The 24,941-nt window shown below is 39.4% G+C and overlaps 1 protein-coding gene and 1 long non-coding RNA gene across 3 annotated transcripts; both read right to left on the bottom strand.

Annotated features, from left to right (window-relative positions):
• Positions 1 to 16,556: 16,556 nt before the first annotated feature.
• Positions 16,557 to 18,222, bottom strand: LOC108614768 (azurocidin-like). Of its 2 annotated transcripts, XM_089465069.1 has the most exons (5): positions 17,980 to 18,222; positions 17,563 to 17,722; positions 17,244 to 17,505; positions 16,793 to 17,158; positions 16,557 to 16,711 (listed from the first exon to the last, which is right to left on the bottom strand). In XM_089465069.1, the coding sequence occupies exons 1-5, from the start codon at positions 18,044 to 18,046 to the stop codon at positions 16,643 to 16,645; spliced, it is 924 nt and encodes a 307-aa protein (XP_089321195.1). In that variant the 5' UTR covers positions 18,047 to 18,222; the 3' UTR covers positions 16,557 to 16,642. The 2 variants fall into 2 exon arrangements, with proteins under 2 accessions (XP_089321195.1, XP_017864505.2); XM_018009016.2 differs by lacking the exon at positions 16,557 to 16,711 and having other exon boundaries at positions 16,721 to 17,158; positions 17,980 to 18,220.
• A 2,592-nt stretch (positions 18,223 to 20,814) lies between these two features.
• On the bottom strand, positions 20,815 to 22,611 carry LOC149269676 (uncharacterized). The gene is made up of 2 exons (XR_016269054.1): positions 21,305 to 22,611; positions 20,815 to 21,246 (listed from the first exon to the last, which is right to left on the bottom strand). It is a non-coding gene; the product is annotated as an uncharacterized LOC149269676 (long non-coding RNA).
• Between the last annotated feature and the right edge of the window lie 2,330 nt (positions 22,612 to 24,941).

The raw sequence follows: 24,941 nt of genomic DNA, 5'->3' as shown, positions 1-24,941 counted from the left end.
AAATATTATTTCACATTTGAAATAACAAGGAAATGAAGCGAGTCAGTAAGAGTTCACTCGAGTATTTAAGCTCTTCTCCTGGCAAATGCAAGCTAAGGTAGTTTTTTTTTTATTTTTTACTTAATATCTCTGACAAAGAGAACACTGCGCTTGTTATGTGTTTCCCGTATCAATTTGGAGGCGATTGCCTCCACTTCTATTGCATAGCTCATATTTCTATACTTTCGCATGGAAATATGAACCTAGTTCTGGCATAAATTACCCAGCTAAATAGCTACTCATTGTTTTCGTTAGTCCAGCTTATTTGTGATAACACCTGCTTGTTGACTTCAGCTTCAGCAGAAGCTGAAAACTTGAAGAGTTGAGCTCTCCAATTACTGAACAATATTTTCAAACGCAACTTTAATGGAGCTTTGGGAAGTTGTGCTGTTTGCAGGCTCACAAAAGAACTGAAAAATGAAAATAAATAAATAATAAAAATAAATAAATATATGTGTGCAGGCTTACATAAACAAATTGAGGCACACGCATGATGTAATTGTATGTATATATGTATGTATATAGCCACGTTTGTTGTGAGTAAATGTTTTTAAAAGCTGAAGATTTCTTCACGTAGATAATTTCGTATACAAATTTACATTTAAATGGGTATTAAATCGCACAGAAAATGCAATAAGAGATGCATACGCATACAGAGAGAGAGATAGATAGAGCGAGAGAGGGGCAGAGGCAGAGCAACGGATGCTGCTCTGCCATATGCATGAGTCTCTGAGTGTGTGCGTGTGTAGTAAGTATGTGCGGCTGGGGCAAAAGATTAAACGCATGCTTTGCTGTGCATAATTGTTGCATAATGAAGTGAAGGATATGAAGGATATGCTGCCATGCACACACGCCTCACTGGATATTTATATGCTTTTTGAGTCTGACCTGGGTCCGACTGCGGGCAGCTGCTGAAAACTGGACTGCGGCGCTCAGCTGCTCAGCTGCTCGGCTGCTGGGGGTAATCCCCCAGCGACGTTAATTAAATTGCATTGCATATGCAAGTTGGTTGCATTTTAATTGAATCGGATTTAAGAATAATGCTCAAAGTCAGCAGCAGCAGCAACAGCAGCAGCTGAATGCTGCTCAGATCCCTGTTGTTGTCGTTGTTGTTGCTCATGTGGCTGCGTGTTTGTCCCTGGGGCAGGAAGCAACTTCGGTTGGCCCGAGCTACAGCTACAACAACCTTACGCATAATGCAGCTGAGGCAAGCAGTAGTCCGCCCGGCATTAAGTTCATGAGGAAAGTTTTATGGATCGACTCCTGCCCGGAGACAATGGGCCAAGGCTTTTGCTGCGTCTGCCTCTACTTGCCGTCTGCTACCGCAGCTCCCTCTCCTCTCATGCTCGCTCTCCTTACTGCTATATGAGTCCGGCAAAGTTTTTGGCTTGGTTCATCATTGCGCCGCTGAGAGTTTACCGCTGGGATCTTCGGACTAGCTGCTCCAAAAACCAATAATAATTTCCGCATTTCAGTTATATATATACTTTTTTTCGTTTTTATTTTTGTTGGCGGTGCTGCAAGTGCAGCTGGGGAATAGCCAAAGATTTAGTTAACCCAACACCGAGCTATCGAGCGGATGTGCGGGCTCTCCCTGATAGTGAGACAAACAAATTGAATTGGCCACGCTGCTTTGACTCTCGAGCTGGGCCCCCGGGCTATTCGGGTCCTGTTGACTATTGGATTTGGGCCAGGCACTTGGCTAATGTGGTTATGTAAGCAGCCACTGGGCAGTCGCTCGAGACTTGATTGCAAATGTAAATACAGTTTTAGCCAAAGGATTTCACTGCTTTGGCCGGAGCTTTATAACTCACAGAGCGGGTGATACTGCTAGTCCTGCTGCTGCTTCCGGTTGCTGCTGCTGCTGCTGCTGCTGCAGAAGCTGCTTTAATGCAATTGCAGTGCGCGCGTTTAAAGCATCCAATCGCATTATTTATTTACCATCGATGCAGCTTTTAATATTATTATCGGCGCACACACAACACATACACAAACAATGCACACACACACGCTCACATATTTGCCCGGGCGAATTAACAGTGGGTTGGTTTTAAATCGCAGTCAATTGACTGCCCCGCGGCCTAGGCACAATTTGCATTTTCAGCTTGTAAACAAATCGAAAAGCAATTAAATTATTTAAATAAAAACAACAGTCAGGTAGCCAGCCGACATAATGAGAGCTCTGAATTATTAATTGTGAATCGCCATACACACACACACACGCAAGTCAATGCTCACACAAATTAGAGATGGACTCACGATGGGCTTAAATATCATAAAAACTAATGTAAATTTACATCAAATGTAAATTTCTGAGTAAAGCTCAAATAATTTGTTGAGTTAAGGAATATTTTTAAATATTTACGTAGTAAATTAAAAAAAAATTATTTAAATTCAAATGTATGAAATATTTGTAAATATGCAAATTATTAATTGTAATTTTTTTTTTATTTGTTATTATTTGAAATTTAACTAATTGAAATCAGAGAATACTTTAAGGAATATTAGTAGTTGGAGTATTTAAAAGACAAATAACAGATATATATATATATATATATATATATATATATATATATATATATATATATATATATATATATATATATAAATAAATTTTTAAAACTAGAGTTTATTGTTTGTTATATACATATTTATTTCTTTTATTTCATTTCTTTTATTTTATTTTTTTTATTTTTTATTTATTTTTTTAATAAAAAGATCCTATTCATCCAGAATAAAGGGCATATTCCTTTTTAAAATGATTTTCTTGAATACCATTCAGTGTACACGGAGAGCGAGCCAAGGGAGTGTGATTATGGAGAATGCTATACTATAATATAAAGCATAGTATACAATCCATAATGTCACGAGGGGAGAGAGTAAGGTGTGATATAACACAATAACTTTTATTAATTTATTTGTAAGTCGGTAATTTAATAAGAATCGCAATTTCTATGTCCATTCCTCAATACATTGTTTAATCTTAACGAGTAATATTTTAACCAATGCTACCTCAATCATTTCAAATAAGTAATATGAATAAAGACTTTATAACTTGATTTTCTGAAGCTATGCAATATCCGTTCCGGTTCTCGAATAATGAATATTGCAACTCTTAAGCCAACGTGAATGCATAAATATTCATGTGCGTAATTAGCGTATAATTAGTCCATATCCAAATGCAGCTAAAGCGGGTGGGCGTGTTGCTAGGGAGTTCTTGAGCAAGCGAGAGAGAGAGAGAGAGAGAGAGAGAGAGAGAGAGAGAGTGTGAGAGGTACTGCCCGCTGGCGTTTGCATTATATATTCTAATGCGTATCGTATATATGTGCGTGTGTGTGCGGCGGTGTGTGTTATGTGTTGTGTGGCATGTGGCGTGCTCATTGCCCACTCTGCAATTATCCAACGCCTTGAGCTGCTGTCCATATCACTCATACGCCCAGTTGGGCAATCAATGTCGTTGCTTTGCTCAGTAAGCACTGCACGAACGCACACGCACACACGCGCAGAGTTAGAGAGAGAGAGAGAGAAGGAGAAGTAGATGTATATAATCCTTATCAATTGTATTACTTCCGGTCAATACTAAACACTGACATATCCTATTAATTTCATAAGCAATTGAGTGCAAAACTGTAAAGCGTAGAATGGAGCACGCAGCAGGACATCGGGCACAGGACGCAGGACGCAGGAGGCAGGACGAGCTTGTGGCAGCTGAGCTCGCTGGAGCTGCCTGGGCTGCCTGGGCTGCTTGGACAGCCTTGCCGTGTACGTGACTCTTTTAGCCACGTTTGAGCGCACTTGCCAGGACATTGGCTGCCGAAGAACTCTCGATGAAAAGGAAAGCTAAACACTGAACGGCAAATACTTGCAAACCCAATCCAGCAAAATCGAAAATGGCACATTGTTCACGTGCCTGGCAATTTGGACGCCCGACACACACAGTTCAACCTCCTGCCCCGCCCCGCCCCGCCCCTCATTCTGCCGTATTGGTCTACTGATTGTACATTTCGCGAGATTACTGCAAACTCTCATTATTACAAACGGAAGCCCGGAAATGAAGTGGCTCACAGGATGGCAAGGATTTTGCAGCTATGTCCAACTGCCCCCCCCCCCTCCCATCCCCTTTCGCAGCGTCGCGCCGTCCCTCTCATATCAATAACTAAGCAAATTGTTTGGCCAACGCGCGTACAGACACATACTTTAAATTCCGCTGCTCGTTTCGCCTGCCCGCCGCTCCGCTCTGCTAATGTTGTTTTAGGAGAACTTTTTTAATCTGCCGCAGCCGCCGTTGCTGCTGCTGCTGTTGCTGCTGTTGCTGCTGCTGCCGCTGACAGAACCAATTAAGCGCAACCAAATACACCCAGAAACAAGGTTGAAATTCCAACAATTTCGTTGCGCATCGCTTGGCCAAGCGTTTCATTTTGCTTTTGCACGCTGGCATTGGCCCTGGCCCCCGTTTTTGGCTGTATCTCTCGCCAGTTATCCAGCTTCCCAGTTGCCCACTTTTTTTTCGTATACGTTTTTTTTTTTTTTTCGGGTTGCTCCTCAGCTGTCCGCAATCAGCGATGGCATGCCCCCACTGTATTGTGTGTGTGTGTGTGTGTGTGTGTGTGTGTTTGTCCTGGTCAGGCCATGTTGTAAAACGTCAAAAGCGTTAAACGTAATTGAGCTGCGCGCTCAAATACAAATAAATAAATACCGTCGTCGTTCTACTGCCACTTCTTCTGCTGCTGTTGCTGCTGCTGCTGCTGCTGCTACTCCTGCTGCGACTGCTACTCCTGCTGCTGTTGCTGCTGCTGCTGCCACATTGTCTGCTCGCTAGCTTGGCTGCTGTGTAAAGTTGAAATGTTATTTGAATTGTTGCAACAGCAGCAGCAGCAGCACTGGCAGCACTGGCAGCACTGGCAGCACTGGCAGCAACTACAGCGCCAGCTGTGTAGCAAACAACAATAACACAGCAGACGCGGCAGCTGGCCAAAAATTGGTATTTAATTTTCCAAGCCAAGCTGCAGTCCATGGGGAAACGAATCAGGCAAACGCAACGCAATGCCAAACAGCTCAACATTTGCCCAGCAATTTTGCCACATTCCACAAAATTTCACACACACACACACAGACATATAAATATATATGTATATATATGTATATATATGTATTCGTACATTTTTTTTGCTGCTTGCTCTCATCAGCTTAGTCATGGCAAAGCGTTGGCCAATTTTTCCCACACGCACTCACATTCTCAGTGTCTGCATCTGTGTGTCTGTGGCTGGTTTAACGTGCTCTTCATTTAATTTGCCCAATTGCAACACTTTATACATACATATATATTGGGTATATGTTTATTTTATTTTTATGTTTTTGTTGCTGGCTTGTTGCCTGGCCTAATCAGTTATGCAAATAACTCATGCATTTTCGATTAGACAGCACTTAATCAAGCTGCAGAACCAAACCTCTAACGCAACATTTTGGGTGTGGCAATGCAATTTTCTGGCTTTGCTCGAATTTTGTGGCTGCCAAATAACAATAAAGCAGGCCGCAGCAGCAGCGGCAGCTGGAATCAACAGCAACAACAACAACAAGAGTTGTCTCTGCTGGGCGTATTTAAGTGGAAAATAATGCATAAATTACGCCTCAAGGCACTTGCACGTCTGCAGTCTCTTCCAGTTTAGCATAACTTATCGCATATCCTATTTAGATGACAACACATTTAAGCACACTCTCTCAAACACACACACACACTCACACGCACATATCTGCTTATTTAATTAAATATAAATCGCTGAGCTGGTACACATAAATTTAAACTTAACTAAACGGAAGGAAAACTCTTAGCTGCAGACAAGTCAAATATTAAATACACTTAGGCACATCAAGTGAATTGAAGAAAACGTGGTAATTGGACAATTATATAAGTGTATTTAGAAATTAAAAAAAGTTTGCAATATAAATAGAAAGGGCATGCCTGAAAAAATAAGTATTAAATATACATAAATATGTCAAAACAAACACTAAAGAGCTTAAAAAATCTAATTAAAGTCATATAAAAAATAAATAAATAAATACATATACTAATATAATATTGAATTTAAAAAATCAATAAATAAGTAGAATAAGTAATTTTATATAATTGTATTTTAACTACAAATTAATAATAATTATTATTTATTAAAATCAAAATAAATAAATATATTTTAAAGATTGAATTTTTTATCAAGTATTTGATTAAATTTAATATTCAAATAATAAAATATATAAATGAAAATATTCGTATTTAAATTGCAGAAATATTTGTCTTGTCTTTTATATAAAAAACAATCATAAAACAGGACCAATAATAATAATAATGACCAAAACATACTATATATAATAATTATGTCCATTACAATAATTTTTTTTTTATATTGCAGCAAATTTGTCTTTCAGTGAAACATATTAAATATAAAAATATATTTATATATTGTATAACACTTATATGCGTCTCAAGCGTAACTATATTGTTTAAGCTACAATCAATATAAATTTCTGTCGCATGCTGGATATCAAAGTCAATAGAGCTTGTTGAAAGATCAAACAAAGGAGCAGGCGCTGCCCTTTGTTGCGAGGCATGTGAATTCATTGCGTTGCAAATAAATAAAAGAGACGCCATGCCACATGCCACGCCATGCCTATCCCCAATTGCACACACACACACACACACACACACGCAAGCACACATTCACACTCTCTATCGCATACGCACACACACACACACAATATATATGGCAATTAATCATTGCGTTAAGGCAGCTGGAAATCAGATTGTTTACTTGCATTACGTTCACGTGGCGTATGCGCAATGTCAAATAAATTACAATTCGAGGCTGCCAAGTGGCACCTAATGAGCAGCAGGTCGAAGTCCTGCCGATGCCGAGGCACCTGTAGCTAAGCTGCAGCCAAAAGCTAATCCTTTGTCAAATGCCTCACATATTTTGCAGCGATTGCTCAAATCTTAAGCTGTCGATGCTGCCATGCTACAATGTATATATATATAGCTGTATATATATATATATATATATATAGCTGTGTATATGCTTTGTAGATATAAATTCATTATTTATGCTGCATAATCAATCAATATGCTGCTTGATTTTATTATTTCTTTATTTTCATTTGTTCACCATGATTGCTGACGTCTCGTTCGCATTTCGCCATTCGGTCTCTGAATGGCGCGTTGCTGTCGCAGGTCCTTTTGGTCCTTTCGCTCGTGCCTCTGCCCCCGCCTCCGCCTGCGTCTCCCATTGGCTCCTGCCGCATTCTTGGCCTTCGCTACTCGCGCTCTGTAATTCGCGTTAGTCGCTCCAGCAATTTATATCAATACAGATCCAATCGCGTGTCCTTCGCACACCCCACGACTATTCCGGCGTATTCGCTAAGTGTACGTGAGTGTGTGCGAGTGTATCTGTGTGTGTGAGTGTGCTGATTTGATGTTATTTTTTTTTTTTTTTCTTTTCGTTTTGTCTTTGATTGAGCTTGTTATGTACAGCCCCCACCAACAATTTACCATCCCATTGTATTTGTCTATCTAACTGCAGCGATGCCTTCGCTGTCGCCATCAGCCATGGTCGCGCCACGCCCTCCGTCCACCTCACTCTGTCTCTCCGTTTGCCCATCATCTCCATTGAAGTCACTCAAATTGTATATATATACCATTTATATATATATATATGCATAGTATATATGTATATATATAAATTGGATGGAATTGGGATTTTAGCGTCTGATTCGCTGCGTACTTGAGACACATGCCTAACTGGCGGGTTGCTATATTTAAATGTCACACGTTTTCTGCCCCTAGGTGGCGCTTTAAAGAGCTCACCCAGCCAACCTCACCCGACCAACTGCACTCGACTTTGACTGTAAATATTTGTTATTGATTTAGTCATAATAACATTCCCAGTGCGTCGATAAATTTGAAATAACGCATTTACCTTCCGGCCAGTCAGCCACTGGGGTGGGCGATGGGCCTATGGAACTGTGAGTGTGAGTGGGTGCGGTCGCTATTAAATCTCCTCAAAAAGTTACAGCCTGTGGGCGTGGCAGTCAGCACATTGATAGAGCACAAGTCAACAATAGTAAGTGCACATTAGTGATATAATTATTACAGCCATTCTAATGGCACTTGTCAACTTGAAAGGCCTGAGAGGTTTCTCGGTGAGGAGGCCATTCAAGAAGAAGAACATATACCTATATGCGTGTTTGCTTGCATGTGTGTGTGTGTGCACATGTGTCATGACAAGCCAACTTTTAATAGGCAACTGGCTGGCAACTGTTTGCCAAGTGAACTAGCTTAGGCACAAATCCTTTCAAAATGCTTTGGCATACTTTTCGTTTAACTCTCAGAACTCCCCAAGGATATCTATAGAAAGTCCTCAAAGAATTGTGAAAGTCAGTTGCTTTATTCGGCAGAGCTCCGAAAACGACTTACTTTTCTACTAAAAGGCACTTGCTTCAATACAAAACTTCAGAGTGCCAGCCTTAGAATTCGGATACTTTATTGTGAAGAGCTCAGAGCTAGATGAATAGTCAAATATTTTAAAGCTTAGTTTAAGGATCAGAATCCAGGACCGTGATATGAATGGCTTAAAATGTGATTTGGAAAGGGGAAGAGAAGGTAGGTTATTAGCGACTTTTAAACTTTGGCTTTAAAGGTATGACCTAAGGTGTGGCTGCTATATCATATCGTATTATCATCATCATATTATTATAGAGTTCGATCTAATTATACCCTGAACCCATTGAAAATGGGAAATCAGGGTATAATGGTTTTGTGAAAAAGTATGTAACGGGCAGAAGGAGGCGTGGCAGACCCCACAAAGTATATATATTCTTGATCAGCGCGACGAGCTGAGTCGATATAGCCCTGTCCGTCTGTCCGTCCGTCCGTCCGTCCGTCCGTCCGTCCGTCCGTCCGTCCGTCCGTCCGTCCGTCCGTCCGTCCGTCCGTCCGTCCGTATGAGTGCGTCGATCTCAGAAGTTATAAGAGCTAGAAAGCTGAAATTTGGCATGCATATTCGTGTGTACCATACGCAGTACGAGTTTGCTTTATTTTTTCGATAAATCATCCGATAACTTTTTTATCGAGAATAATCGAAAATTTGATTTTGTTTTTTTAGCTTAATTTGAACACTTTTAAACCTGGAGTCTTCAAATTTGCGTTGTATATAAAGTTAATGAATACAAAGATTTTGTAATTTACAGATTTTGGATACCACGCCCCCTTCGCCCCCAATTTGTAAAAAACGCATTTCAAGTACTAGAGACTTGTGCTTTGGAATGTACATACATTTGAACATTATGATTACGTTCTGAAAGTTTCATTAAGATTGTAGGTCTACAAAAGAAATTATTCAACAAATAAATTCTCATAATATTGCCCACATTGCAGCGCAGCCCAAGCGCAGTCGCTGCTTACTGCGCAGTAAGCAGAGCGCAGGCTTATGCGTGCGTGTGGATGCATGTGTATGTATGTGTGCATAAAAGAAGTGCGGAATGATTAGAATATCAGCTTAGAGGGTTCAGGGTATCTCCTAGTCGAGCAGTCTCGACTGGAGCCTTCTTACTTGTTTTTATTATATTACCAAGAAATTAAAAAAGATCAATCATTTCGTACTAGCAGTACTAGCTTCTTTAGTATACCCTGTCGTAATGGCCAATCTTCCCCAAATCGACCAAAAGGCTTAGTTGAATGTATTTTACCGGAACCGTTCTTGTCTGCTATGTGCCTGAGCTGATGCGATGTGATGCGTTGTGATGTAACGATGTCGCGGTAACTTTTAATCGGCTCTGCGTCGCACAGTCGCTCATCAGAGACAGCGTCAGCAACAGCTTCAGGTTCAGCTGCCAATTCCGGGCTGTAGGTGGCGTTACAAACACGCACAGAGAGAGAAAGAGAGAGAGAGGGAGAAATAGAGAGTGTGTGCTCATGTGTTAGAGGCAAGCCGCTGCCAAATCCTCAACACAGCCTTCGTTTGGCTGTCATCAGACTGCGTCAAAGTGAACTTAACATTTGCATACGCTCATCAGTCAGCAGAGGAGAGCGTCGTGCACATGTTTCTGCACTTGCACATACACACACGTTACTATGACAGGCGTTACTCTGTGCCGGCTCCTGCTATGGCTGCCACTACTCCTGCCACTTCTGCTGCTGTTGGTTCCTGCGCTCATTCGTCTTGTAAACATGAAGTTAAGAGCCATTAATTTACCCACCCAACGCCCGCTGCTCACATTCCACCAGGTACATTTGCATTGCGTTAAAATCACTTTGGTCCTCGTATTAGTGACTCGCACGTAAAACAGCCTCGCTGCCTGCCCTGCCCTCAATCCCTCACCCTCTCACTCTTTCGATCTGCTCTCCATTTCGCCAGCTCGCCATCTCACCGTCTTTCGATTTTCAGTTTTACCAACACGTTCGTTGCAAATTTTTTAGCTGCCTCAACATTTACGAAAAGTTTTCTTCCCTTTGATTTCAGCCTCTTACGCAGCTCACAGCTCGAAAAATGCTTAAGTGAATTTCAACATGTGCCGCTTACGCATAAACCAACCACCCAACCAGCCAACCAACCACCCAACCACGCAACCACCCAGCCACCAGTAGGGCATTCTGTAAATGGAAGTGATTTACGCAATGCTGCGCAACTTTTAATTTAATTTAACTTTGATGCGATTATTTCTCGCTTACTCAATAATTGCTGTACTACGTGGCGTATACGCAATATCTGCAATATAATATCAATGCTTATTAGTGCTGGGCCCCAACAGGCGAGCCTGTTGTTTACAAAAAACCTAAGGACACACCTGGGCGATTGCTCTGCCAGTTGCCAGTTGCCTGTCATTTTATGTTGCTGCTTCTGCTGCTGCTGCTGGTGATGGGTCCTTGGCTCTGTCTCAAGAGGCAGCCCAATGTTGATCCCTATTAGTAGCACAAACAAGTTGAGCGGCTAGCCGGCCCAATCCTTAGCGCAATCCATTGATATGTACAGATGTTATCTGCTGGCCTGTAAGTCCTGTGGCTCAACCGGGACAAACACACACACACACACGCACACGGGCTGGTTGTGTCGAATGCAACCAGTGCGAGACAGTGTCCGTCCAATTGTCCATTCGGCTTAACCGCAAATCCTTTTTAACATATAAAAAGTAACGTTTTGTGGCCATCCCAGCGTCCCGCCCCTTGAGAGTGTGTGTGTGCGTGTGCCGTTGCCTGTGCCTGTGCGAATGTGTGTGTATTCCCATTGTTGTTGTCAACACCATTTTATACTTGCCATTGCGTAGGATGTCGACGACGCTGGCCACATTGCCTTGGCTTAACTGCAATGTCCTGTGTCCTCTGTGTGTGTGTGTGTGTGTGTGTCCTGTGCGTTGTGTTCAATTGAATTTGCGATATGTGAATATTTAAGCACTGTGCTGGGACAGTAGCCCAGTAGACCCAGCAGCAGCCCCAGCAGCAGTCCCAGCACCAACCCACGCCTGTTTATCCTTGTTACGGCTCCTACGGCTGCTTGTAGTTTGTTGTATCCACATAACTATCATTGCTATTGTATCCCAGCCGCAACGAGGGGCCGGGCCGGTGTGGTAACGTGTGCGATTGAATTTTTATTGCAATGATAAAAGCAAACGCCAGAAGTCGAACAGGTGAGCTAAGCGGCAAGACGAATAGACCAGCTGAGGCGTGCCACCTGCAAACATTGTAAACATTGCAAAATATTTGCCATGAAGATTTTTACTAACCACTGGAAAGTTTATTGATTCCTCAACTCGCTTTACATGTGGCGCAGTCCCAGGGACGTCTCCACTGATGGCATTTGCCATGGACACACGTAACGAGACAGCCACGATTGAGACAGAGATAGTAAGCTGTAGACAGAGATAGATGAACTGCGACAGAGACGAGCGACTAGCACAACAGCCAGAGATTTACACAGCAGCTGCGGTTAAAGCTGACAAAATAAATATTCGTTTATATACTATATACATATATACATTGAAGGTGACACGCAGGTATTTACCCATCTTCTCAGCTTGAGAAAAATATTTTGTATATATGTATATATATTTTAAAATTTTTGGTAATCTCTAAAAAAACATTGGAAAAAAAAAATACGTGAAGTGTGGCAAATGCAGAGGTCGAGAGTTAACATGTTAAAGTTTATTATATTTATTTTTATTTATAATTTTTGTACGTATAATGTAATATTAATATTATATATATTTAAAAATAATTCTGAATTAATATTATATCATAATGTAGCTTAAAAATATAATAAAAATGCATATGACAAGAGCTAGCCGACCGGCCGTCATAACCCACTGACATTACGGCTGGCCAAGATACTGCTTAACTAATTGACAGAGTGGCCGACTGATTGACAGAATGAGCTTATATCTGGCTAATTAATTGACTTACTGTAAGAATAACTGACTGACCAGCTAACTACTCACAGACTCTCTGATTTTTCAATTGATTGTACAATAATTACATTATACGCTGTGAGTGCTGAAAGTTTGAAAAAAAAAAACAAAAAAATTAATGTACAGAAATTTATAGGAAAAATTACGAGATTTTATATCGTATATAATAATATAATGAATAAACAAATTTTCTTACTGCTTGTTGAGAGAAATTCTCTTCCAATGTATTTAAGAGTTTTGCTCAGAAACTACTAGGCAAATTTGAGTCATATAAATAATTTAAACATAAATAAAGAAAAATTTTAACGAATTTTTGAATTATTTAATAAATAATAAAACGTAAGTAATAAATAATGGTAATAAAAAATAATAAAATAATAAAAGAAATAATAAAAATAAAACACAAAGTCTGGAGCACGTGCGACCCTTGTCAAAGGGTTTCAAGAGATTTAAAAAAGGTTTAAGTATATATATATGTATATATATAAAAATTAATGCATGTATACATTTGTATTTACGAAAATAATAGTGCGCTTGCGCGCTGAATTTTCATTCATTTAATTTAAGGAAAATTATATTTTAAACATAATATTAAGAAAATATTAAATTTTAGATTATTTAATTTAATGGTACAAATAATTTTAAAATATTATAAGCAAATATATATATATAAATGTATCCAATTTTGTAAATTTTTATTTTAGATTAATGAAATAAATATTAAAATAAATATATATATTTTTTTCTTAAGTGAGAATTTTCAAATGATTTTAATTTTTTGATGGCAATTGACAATTGGGTCGAACGCAAAAAGAAAATAATAAAATCAGTATTATGTTCTTCATAAAAACAGTCTGACTACAAAAAAAAAAAATATATATATATATATATACATACACATATATTCTCTACTATATGCTCCTCAATTAATTTTTTAATATAGCCAATTAATTTTACAGTCAAATATATTATATATTCAATGTGCAAAATCCCAGAGGCTTCTCTCTTACAATCTACATCACAAATAATATCGGATTTCTTATTTATGATATTTTGTGTATCGGTTCTTTTTGGTTGCTCAAAAATTGAGGCAGCGAAAGACGCGGCACAGGCAAGCCAAGACGCGCCAAGTCCATGCGAAGGAAAACTTTTTACAAAATTGAACAGAATTTACAGCACATCCGCTAAAATTGAGGAATGAGGCTGAGTGGAAAGAATGGGCGAAAGCCCGTATGACCAAAAAGGACATTTGGCAAGAGCCAGGCGCAGCGCCTGTTTATGTTTACGTTTATGTTTATGCGTGTATGTCTGCGTGCGTGCGCGTGTATGTGTGTGTGTGTGCATGTGTATTTGGGGTTTTAGTGTCTGTGATTTGATGTTTACAAAAAGCAAAGGATGCGGCAAGGACATCAACACAAGGCACGGGCTCTTAAAGTGCAGCAGCGCGCAAGTGAGAGCAAAGGATGAAGGACGACGCGCCAAGCCAGCAGCAGCAGCAGCAGCAGCAGCAAGTGATTTCAATAAATTTGATGGCTTTCCATTTGCAACCCAAACTCAATCGTCTATTCGCAGTAAAAAATTTCGAATTACGCACAGAGCGATAGAGAGCGGCAGATAGAGAGGAAGGAAGAGAGTGTGAGAGAGAGAGAGAGAGATATTGCTGCCTTGCTCAAATGACTAATACAAGCAAAGTTATTGACATGGCAGTGGGTTCAGCTTTTTGCCTCAACGAGGGTAACACTGCGCTCTTGTAGTTGCGGCCCATATACACACACACACACATATACACACACGCAAACGTATAAGAAGTATGTCCCATTTCGGGCTGCGTATAACTTCAAAATGACTGCTTTATGTAAATCCCACGGATAACGTTTTGCAAATTGAATTTTTAGCATTCTATTTTATTTATTTTTCACTTCGCTTTTTTTGCCGGCGTTTGGCTGGTTTGGCTGTCAACCAGCCAGAAAAGAAAGAGCAAGGCGCCACACTAATATGGCCCGAGTCCTATCGGACGATGGCATCCGCATCCGCATTCGCTATTCGCCGTTCGCCATTCGCATTTACTTCTATCGCGCTAGAGCTCTCACTCACCATTTAACAGCCAGCTCAAAGATAGACTCTGGACCCCCTACCGATTCTAGTTGCATGACAGTTAAGCCGGTCCCGGATAAGCAGCGACTGTGGCAGCAGCAGCGACAGCGCAGCGATAGCGCAACTTGAACTGAAAGCCAACTGTCAGACATTGATATTAGCATTTAGGCATAGATATGCTGGGTTATATGGACAGCGTCTCGACCGGCTTTTGCTACAAGCTGTCTAGAACTAAGTTGTTGAGACAGATACCTAATTGTTTTAACCCACCAGCCCTGCCCACCCCGCCAACCGACAGGCGAGCTGTCAGTCGCACAGGTTTTCTATATATCGAAAGTAAATTGATGAGCCGCTGATATGTGTCAAGATTTCGGCTAAAAATTCGTGGAATTTTCGTGCATGGCTCAGACGTTTGAGCTGAAATGAACTCAATTAGCAAACGGTTTAAATATGCAAATAATTTCTCTTCTTTTGTTATACCCTGAACCCATTGAAAAAGGGAAATCAGGGTATAATGGTTTTGTGGGAGGTATGTAACAGGCAGAAGGAATCATCGCAGACCCCATAATGTATATATATTCTCGATCAGCACGACGAGCTGAGTCGATGTATTCCTGTCCATCTGTCCGTCCGTCCGTCGATCCGTATGAGCAAGCCGATCTCAGATATAAGAGCTAGAGAAATGAAATTTGGCGTGCATACTCGTGTATACCATAGGCAGTACAAGTTTATCTTATTTTTTCGATAACTCATCTGATAACTTTTTTATCGAGAATAATCGAAAAATGGACATTGTTTTTTCAGCCTAATTTGAACACTTTTAGACCTGGAGACTTTGTATATAAAGTTAATGGAAACAAAGATTTTGCAATTTACAGATTTTGGATACCACGCCCCCTTCGCCGCCAATTTGTAAATCGTCGAATTTTCGTCGACATAACCGGTTGGACGCTATAAGCGGAGTCGGTATAACCGGATTCTACTTTATGTATTAAATATTTTTAAAATTAAAATTTTTATACTTTTTTTTATTTATTATTAAATAGGTTTATAAAAGAGCGAGATTTACAAAACTGATAGAATCTGATATGTAGTCAAGGCGGGTCGGCGCATTTTTTTTTTTTATACCCTGAACCCATTGAAAATGGGAAATCAGGGTATAATGGTTTTGTTGAAATGTATGTAACAGGCAGAAGGAGGCGTGGCAGACCCCACAAAGTATATATATTCTTGATCAGGGTGACGAGCTGAGTTGATTTGGCCCTGTCCGTCTGTCTGTCTGTCCGTCTGTCCGTCTGTCCGTCTGTCCGTATGTTTGAACGCGTCGATTTCCGAAGATATAAGAGCTAGAGACTTCAAATTTTTTGTAAAATGTTCGTAATTACAGCGCGGATATCGAGTTTATCATTAAAATTCGATAACTCATCCCGATCTTTTTTTATCGATAAAAAACCTTATCGAAAACCAGTTATAAAATTATATCTTCTACACCTTTATTGCTAGAGTCCAAATTTTTTATATATGCTTATATGCAATTTATACAATCACCTCACCCTCACTTTTGTAAAACGCGTATTTCAAATACTAGAGACTTGTGCTTTGGCAATTACATGCATATTCATGTTATAATCATAATCTGAAAGTTTCATGAAGATCGTACGTCCACAAAAAATGTTATTAAACAATTAAGTTCTCATAGTAAGCGCACACTGCAGCCCATGCGTGTTTATGCGTGGGTGCTTGTGTGTGTATGTGTTTGTGTATGTGTGTGTGTTTCTTGTGTAAGCTGAAAGACACGAAAAATTATTGAAATAGCTAGCACTCCAAGGGTTCAGGGGATCTCGTAGTCGAGCAGTCTCGACTAGAGCTTTCTTACTTGTTTTCTTAGATTTTATTGTAATATATTTAAAAATGAATTTATAAATAGTATAAATATTTTACGCATTCTATAAAATTTTATTTATTCAATAATTATTAAATTTTATCTTATATTATTTATTTTGAAAATACTTCAGCTTATTACTATTTGTATTTTAAAAGAATTATATTTTTGAAAACAAACCCATTAAAAATTCTTCCGCAACTCCTTTATGTTAACGACAGATGAACACACACTGCAAGGACTTGCAGGACACTTTATTTATTTTTTAATGTAGAAATAAAATTAAAATCATATATAGGAATTTACGCATTAATGTTTTTAGGGTCAGCTCACCAAATAAATGCTAATGGCCAAAACAAGTAGCCACTGGAAGCAAATCGAGCCATCCATCGATGCCATCGATAGCATCGATTCCATCACTGGCGGATCTTTTTTGAAGTGGAGGTAAATGGCTCCGTTTATCCATTTTCTAAATACATACGTAGATGTAAACACATGTAGATCAGTGCTACCATGAATGAATAATCCCTCGATTCTACCGTTGCATATTATCGGGGTACCAGAGTCGCTATGGTCAATGTCAGCTTTTCTTTGTTTTCTTTTGTAGCTGCAAAACTGACCAAGTCTACGTGTGTATTTAAAACAATTTTTTGCGGAGACACTATAGTTTGGTATTGCAATTGGCCAATTGCTCAATAGCTAAAGTTGAAAAAACAAAACACAAATAGTTTAAATCAATTTACACGTTCCATATTATAGTGAATATAATTATTTGTTTGCTTACACTAGTATCTACTCCCCAGCCGATTACAAAACATTTTATGAATGGTTTTATTCTCGTCATGGCTATCGGTGCATATCCAAGTTTTCCTTTAATGGGTAGTGTATCTTCATTAGTAAAGACCAGTCCAATATTGTAGTCAAATTTGCCAAGTCTAAACAAGCCATGCCATCTTAAAGCAGCGATTCCCAGTACTAGGGATGTTGTAGTTATACCTTTCGCGTACGTAGCCCCTACTACACCCAGTAAATCCTCTGCTTTTTTTCTGCAAAGTATCATTCCGAATATCAGAAAACAGATTCTTCCAGATACACACACATACCCTTTTATACATTCGGCAGTTGTGATAAGCACACGATTGTGAATAAGAGTCGCCGCACATATGTATCCACTGCCAGCCAATTCAGACTCCTTTTTGAGGTAACGTAGTGAGCCCAAATATGGATATTCCTCAATGGTGACCTTACCTCGTTGAGCTTCGACTTTAAAGAATAATCGACGGTAAGTCGAAGACAGCTCCAGTTAAGACTACTCGATTAGGAGATCCCTTAAGCCTGGCAATCAACTGATACTCCAATCAAAATAACATTCAAAGCACAATGGCAATGACTTATATAGGGTATATATAGATATAATCCATAGAGCATGTTTTCATACCGTTCAACAGGGCTCAGATTCTCTCCTAATCGAGCAATCTCGACATATTTATTCAAGTGCACTTGGATTTGTTAGGGCTTACCTCCGTTCATCAATAAAAAGAGGTATAATAGGCCGATATTAATTATTAAAATGGCTAAACAGACCATGATAATTGATTTGGGGAAACACAGAGATACAAAAATTTTGAAAAAAATCAACAAATAAAAAAAAAAAAATAAAAAAAAGAGGCCAACTGACTTAAGTCACATAGTAAACGGTTTTCAAACACAACATCGTAACAAATTTCAAATTTCGATGACTCTAAAAGCAAAGTATGTAGACTCAAGGTACCATTTAAATGGGATTTTATTGAAATAAACTCGATCTGCGAGTGTAGATATTTTGTAAATGAATTTTTATTAAATATATAATTTGATTAATCTTTTTTTTTATTATTGAAAATCCTTTTTTTAATGTATAGTATTTTTTTAATTTATTTATTATTACAATATTTTTTATATTTTTATACCCTGAACCCATTGAAAATGGGAAATCAGGGTATTATGGTTTTGTGTGAGGTATGTAACAGACAGAAGGAATCATCGCAGACGCCATAAAGTATATATATTCTTGATCAGCACGACGAGCTGAGCCGATGTATCCCTGTCCGTCTGTCCATCCGTCCGTATGAGCAGTCAGCAGAGCGAATATACTTGTGTGCAGAATGAGTAGAATATAAAGGGTTAAGCGTATCTCCCAGTCGAGCAGTCTCGACTGGAGGCTTCTTACTCGTTTTTATTTGAGTCAATTACAATTGCAATTTTTGACATTGTATTTTAATAGAATTCAATCTATTGCTTAAATATTTATTCATCATTTACAAATACAGAAATTGATTTTTTTTGTTCACTCTGATTGCGGACTGCGCAGTCTGTGCTGTATTTCTCAGTTAATTGCTGAACTTTCACATTCCGTTTGCATACTTTTCATACCAAGTGTAACCATCATTTGCCACTGCTTAAATTTGCTCTCTCTTTCTCTCACTCACTGCATTATCTGACAGAAAAGCTTGAACTCTTCTAACCTTTACCTGTGCATAGTTAATCAATCAATCAGTTGCGCAGTCAATCAGCTCATCCGTCACACTAAACTCTTTTCTCTATTAAGATTGATTATTTCCATAGAATATTTACAGCATTTTAATTATTGACCTATACAGAAACCAGCGCTGCAGCACTTATCCATTTTTTTCCTCCTTTTTGCTGTATAGCTCGCTGGCTTCCTTATCTTGCACCTGCTTAATATCCATGCACAAATTCGATTAAGTAATTTATTTCGACGGCTTACTCGTTCAATTACTCAAATAATTGCTTCCGGCCATTGTCTTTGCTATTTAACAACGAGCAGCAATTAATATTATTATATTATCTCATTTTCCGTCACGCGAAATATTTATTCGCATTTAACATTCTCTCAGTGTGTTGGAGTCGAACAGCAAAAATGAGGTAGTCGCTGATGGAACTGAAGATACCCTGTAGTCGTCTATAATTAACATTCAATTTTTTAACTAACATTTTGAGTGGGTTTTTTTATATTTCGAGAATAATTGTTTATTTAGTTAGCTAATTAAGTTTCTTCAATTTTCTTCTATTAGTCAATCATTTCCCTCTCTCTTCTATTACGCAGCTGGGTATTTAACATTATTGATGGATGTTCGCTGCAATGCGCAACAATTGATTTTCTTTTTTTCTACCTTCTTCTTCTTTTGATTGAAAAAATCATCTCAATAAATGCCATAGTTAATTATATAAAAACATAATTGTTATCAATTAAATTGTGTGCAAACTAATTATATTTTAATCACTGTCGCAATGAAATGAAATAAAATTCATGTATTCTTTTATGCATTCACTCATAGAACACCACACCAACACATCAACTTTTTGTTGTAGCCGTCATGGCAAGAAAAATATTAATATTGAAATGAAGTTGCATGCATTGTGCCTGATGCTCTGTTGAAGTGGAGCAACTATGATTTTTAAATAAAGTGACTCCTAGGTGTAAGCTCAATATATAAATGCCTGTTATTTAGCTGCATGTTTGCATCTTTATATACTTTTGTTAATATTTGTGTAACAAACACTTTGCTCCATTTTAAATATGGCAAAGAATCCCTTTTTAATATTCATAGCATTATTTTCAATGATGAAAATATTTTAGATATATTTTATTTAGTCGATGTAAGGACAGTGGATCGTATACGTAATATTTGATTCAAAGTGTTAATAACAAAGAATGTATAATTTGATTAATATACATATATTTATATGGGTATATCAAATTACTTATACAATAATTTTGCTTTATATGAATAATGATAAATGAATGGAGGCCGATCATCAATTCCATAGGCCTTGAATTCAATATAGAAAATAATTTCGTATATATATTTCAGAGCTTTCAAAAAGTTAAAAATTAATTATAATTATTATAGTTATGAACATATATATTTTAAATTTCTTAAGCAAGACAAATGACGTTTTTAAATCCTTATTGTCAAAAAAAGAAATTGTAATTCTTAAATTTAAATTTTCATATTCAATTCAATTTCAATATTTAACATATTTTCAATTACATTAGGGTATTCAAATTTCACCTTTTTTGATTACAGTTTCGATTTTTCGTTCATTCACTGACAATGCATTAGCTCACGAATATCCGTGTTAAGCCCTAAATGATATCAATTAGTTGGCATAAAAATTAATTAAATATTTTAACTAGACACAACATATTAGAAGATTGCACAACACAAATCGAGTTAACTGATTACATTTAATGTCCCAACCGAAAAAAAAATATATATATATATATATATATATTTATATATATATATATATATTTATATTTAACTATGAGTGACTTTAAAATTGGGAAATTTCTTTGGCATTCGCCTTTCGCTGTGCTGGCAAATTTATTATTAGTTGGCTAATTAAATATTTTTTACTCTCTACCTCACAATTAAGTGACCTTTTGTGCTCTTGTTGGAGGTATTTTGTTATCGTTGTTGTTGTTGTTGTTGTTGTTGTTGAAAGTAGTATCATTATCTTTGTTATTCTCATTGCGGGTCATTTGATTTCGTTGCTCATTATGATTGCCATTATCATTATCATTGTTGTTGTTGGTGTTTTTTTATTGGCGTCTTGTCATTTGGCATTCGACTAATGAGTTTTGTGATTTCTCATTTATTCATTGAATTTTTTAATTAGTCTCGCATTGCTTTTTATGTGCACCAAATTGATGTAGAGCCATTGTTGTTGCTTGTTATTTGTTGTTGATGCTGTAGCTGTAGCTGTAGCTGTTGCTGTTGCTGCTGACGGGATAAATGTTGTAATTGAAAAATAAATGAGGCAATCAACTTTCCTGACCTGTCATGTAGCGAATATTTTAGCTATTGACCTCGCACAGCGCCAGCGCCAGCACTGCAGCCGGGTTGGAGTTAGCTCCATTTTTGCTCCGCCGCCCCCTACCGCATCACCTCTGTGGCCAACACATCAAAATTACAATGTTGTGGCAGCCGCTGTCGTTGCCGTTGCCGTTGCCGTTGATGTTGCCCTTGCTGTTGCTCTCGCTTCTCCCCTCTATTGTCCAGGCCGTAGGACGCCCTGCACCCTGCCCGAAAGGTAATTATGGTCCTGGGCCGAGTGGTTGACTGGTTGGACGTTCTGCTTCTGGCCGAGTCCTGGGTCGATGCCTTCATTTTGCATGTTGCTGAGCTTTTTTGATTGTAATTGTTGTCGATTGTCATTACAGTTGCCGCCGCCTGCGCGCTTTGCTGCCTGATTGTTGTGGTGGATTTTTGTTGCCTGATTTTCGCTTTGGCCACTTGCACTGAGCCCGCCCCCGTCCGGCTCCTGTCCCCACCTAAGTCCCCTCAGTTGGCATTGTTGTGCGCTCGCCTGTTTTGTTGCGGCCTTGTTACGCGGTTTGTTTGTTGGCTGCATCGCATTGCCGCGGCTGTCAACACAATTGTTGAGCCTGGCCCTTGTCACTCTCTATCTCTCTCACTCACGCTTTTACCGCCGCCAACCGCAGCAGCTGCAGCCTGTGTCTAGCATTAAAAATTGCTGCCAGATTTGCCAAAATTAACGCGAATTGAGTTGTAAGCTTTAGTTCCGGCTCAAATACATTTCATTTATATGTATGGATGGCAGCAATAGGCGACGTGCTCGCCGGATTTGCTCGGCACATGTGAGCTATGTTGATGTTGAAGCTCAATGAATATGTTTAGGTAAGAAGTATGTATATAAGGAATTTTTTGATAAAATATCTCTCCAAGTCGAAGTGTGGATATGGCTCAAATTCTTAATATATATAAATTAAATAACAATTTGAACTATCCTTGGCAAAGCTTAGCCAGGTTTTTACTTCCATAACTAGTATATCTAAGATAAACTGCTATTCAGGTCTAAGTTCTTTTATAGAAAAAGAAGAAATATCGAAAACTCAAGTCCAGCCTACTCGTCAAAAGAAACACTTATCAGGCACTATCGGCTAAAATATATCGTATATTCTATATATATGAAATATCTGTTCAAATATGAACCTAATAGATTCTCAATTATATTTCGTTTTCGATACAAATACAATATATACAAATCTCATCTAAACTAAGTAAGAGAGAGCTTATAAAAGTATACTTCATCGACGAAAGCATATACGATATGCCAATTAAAACTGCTTCAGCATTTAACCAACACTTGTAACCATATCTCTTCTAATATCTCTTCCAATATCTCTTCCAATACCTCTTCCAATACCCTCTTCTATAAGTGTCAAACTTTACTTTTTTCCTCACTCACCCAAGTTAGGGTATATCCCAGTCGACTACTTTGCATACCTATCCCAAATACATCCCTAATACATAATTTCAGCATGAAATTCAGCTTTAGGATATTGGAAAACCGTCCACCTCTTTCAATATTTATTGGCAGGCAGTTGGGTAAACGTTTACGTTTGTCAATTTGTTTTTAACAGATTTTCCGATAGATTTGTAGGCGTGTTACCCAACACCCACGCCAGCGCCAGCACCAGCTCGGCGCTCACCGCTCGCCTATGTCGCCCGTGCCTGCTTGGTTTTTCGGGAAGTGAAAGCCCAGCTATCAGCAGCAAAGTTCGCACTTGGGCGGGCGCAAAGATTTTGAGAATTTTGAGCACGTTTGCGACGTTCAAAAGAGATTAAAAGCGTATAATTGTCGCCTTAGCAGCGGAGGCCAGCAACGGGGCGAAAGCATTGTGAAGTTGTGCGAAGTTTTACGGGCGTTGTTTTTGGCCATGCCCGTCCTTCCCTATACTTCTTCTTCTTATTATTTTATTTTCTTTTTTTTTTTGGTTAGCTGTCGGGCATGATTTAGGCAAAGAGCGTTCATGGAGGCCTTCACTTGGGCCCGGAGCGAGCAAATTTAATTTCCGTGACAGAAATAAGTTTTGCGCTCAAATGCACAGCAGCTCGTGCCACGCCCCCGCCATAGCCATCGCCAACGCCACCACCACTACCACTCAGCCCCTTATGCGTGCGCGTGTGATCAGGACATGGCACAAGTTGCAGCTTGACTTTTATTAAAAGCTCATTAAGCCAGCGCCAAAGTTTGGGCCGCGCTTAGTACACAGATTGCAAATACTTGGCATCGGGCAACAGCTCCATTGCCATCGACTCTGTGCAGCTGCGTTTGTCAATCGCCGAACGTCAGATACTTAAGTAAATCCAGGCCATTACAATTTCTCGACCGGCAGCCCAGTTCGTCATCATTACGCGCTGTAACTCTGCTCTGTGGTGACATCATCATTATGCTGTGACCCCCTCTCTCCCTCTCTCTGTCACTCTCTCTATGACAGAGAAAAGAAAAAGTTTTGGCTAAGAGCTCACCTTGACGCCCCGACGTGACGTGACATGATGGCAACCCGAAAAGTAGCAGCCAATTTTTCAAAACGCTTTCAGTCCGAGCAAAAGTAAGAAAAATTGTGCGGTCCAAGCAAAAAATATTTCACTTGCCCGTGTTCTGGGCCATGTCCTTGGGAGAGAGCGAGACAGAGAGAGAGAGAGTGAGCAGGAGGGGACTGTGGGACGGATGCTGCCTTTGTTAGTTACCTTTTGAGTCTTTGGCTAAATCAAAATGGCAGCGCGGCGACTGCTGCTGCGGCTCCTCCTGCTGCTGGTGCTGCTCAAGTGATTTACTTGCCGACGACTCTGTTAGCCAGCCGTCTTACTTGGCATTCAGAACCAGGCCGTGTTAGCTGCCCTGCACTTGGCACCACCTCGACACCACTTTGGCTTTGGCCCACTTTGTGGTCAGCGCTCGTGCGCAAAAATTTGCAACGCAGCGCCGCGGCACATGTGGGGCAGCCCAGCGGCTCCCCAGTGGCCCGAGTGGCGTGCGCCCACAAATTAACTTGAGAAAAAACTCATAATAAAGACATGGTCAGCACAAAAGTGTAAAGAAAGAGAGACAGAAAGGGACACTGAGAGATGGGAGTGGGGGTTGGGAGAGTGAGTGAGCAGTTAGCCAAAAACCCTTGGGGCTCTCGCATTATCATTATGACCGAGTTATTTGTAACCTTTTTTTCTTCTTCTGTTAATTCCATTTAAAGTTTGCCAAACCCAAACATCAATCTGTGGCAGGTGGATGGCCAAGTGGGCCGTGGGCGTGGCTGCTCGTCACTAAGCCCTGTAGGAAGTGTCAGGCAGTTTGGAGAACAAGATTGTGACTCATTAAATTACATTGCAAATGTCATTGTAAAGTAAGTCAAATGAAGCTGGGTGGAAGCAGGAGGTCGGCAGCAGCAGAAGGGGCGCCGGCAGGAGTTGAGCAGTTTTGCCAGAACTCACAGGAAGTCAGACAAGCTCTGCTCTGTTGCGTATAAGCAACGTTCATTTATTTATATATTACTTTGAATGTCAGCCAGGCCCCACTGCTCCCACCTCCCCCTCTGCCTCTGCCTCTGCCAAGGCTGTTTTCTGGCAGCAATTTAAAATGATAATTTACACAAATGCGTTTAAATAAATAA

The sequence above is a fragment of the Drosophila arizonae genome, chromosome 3 (assembly GCF_054131065.1).
Source record: "Drosophila arizonae isolate 15081-1271.41 chromosome 3, UAZ_ARI_1.0, whole genome shotgun sequence".
Taxonomy (NCBI): domain Eukaryota; kingdom Metazoa; phylum Arthropoda; class Insecta; order Diptera; family Drosophilidae; genus Drosophila; species Drosophila arizonae.
This window is presented reverse-complemented; position numbering and strand designations above follow the sequence as displayed.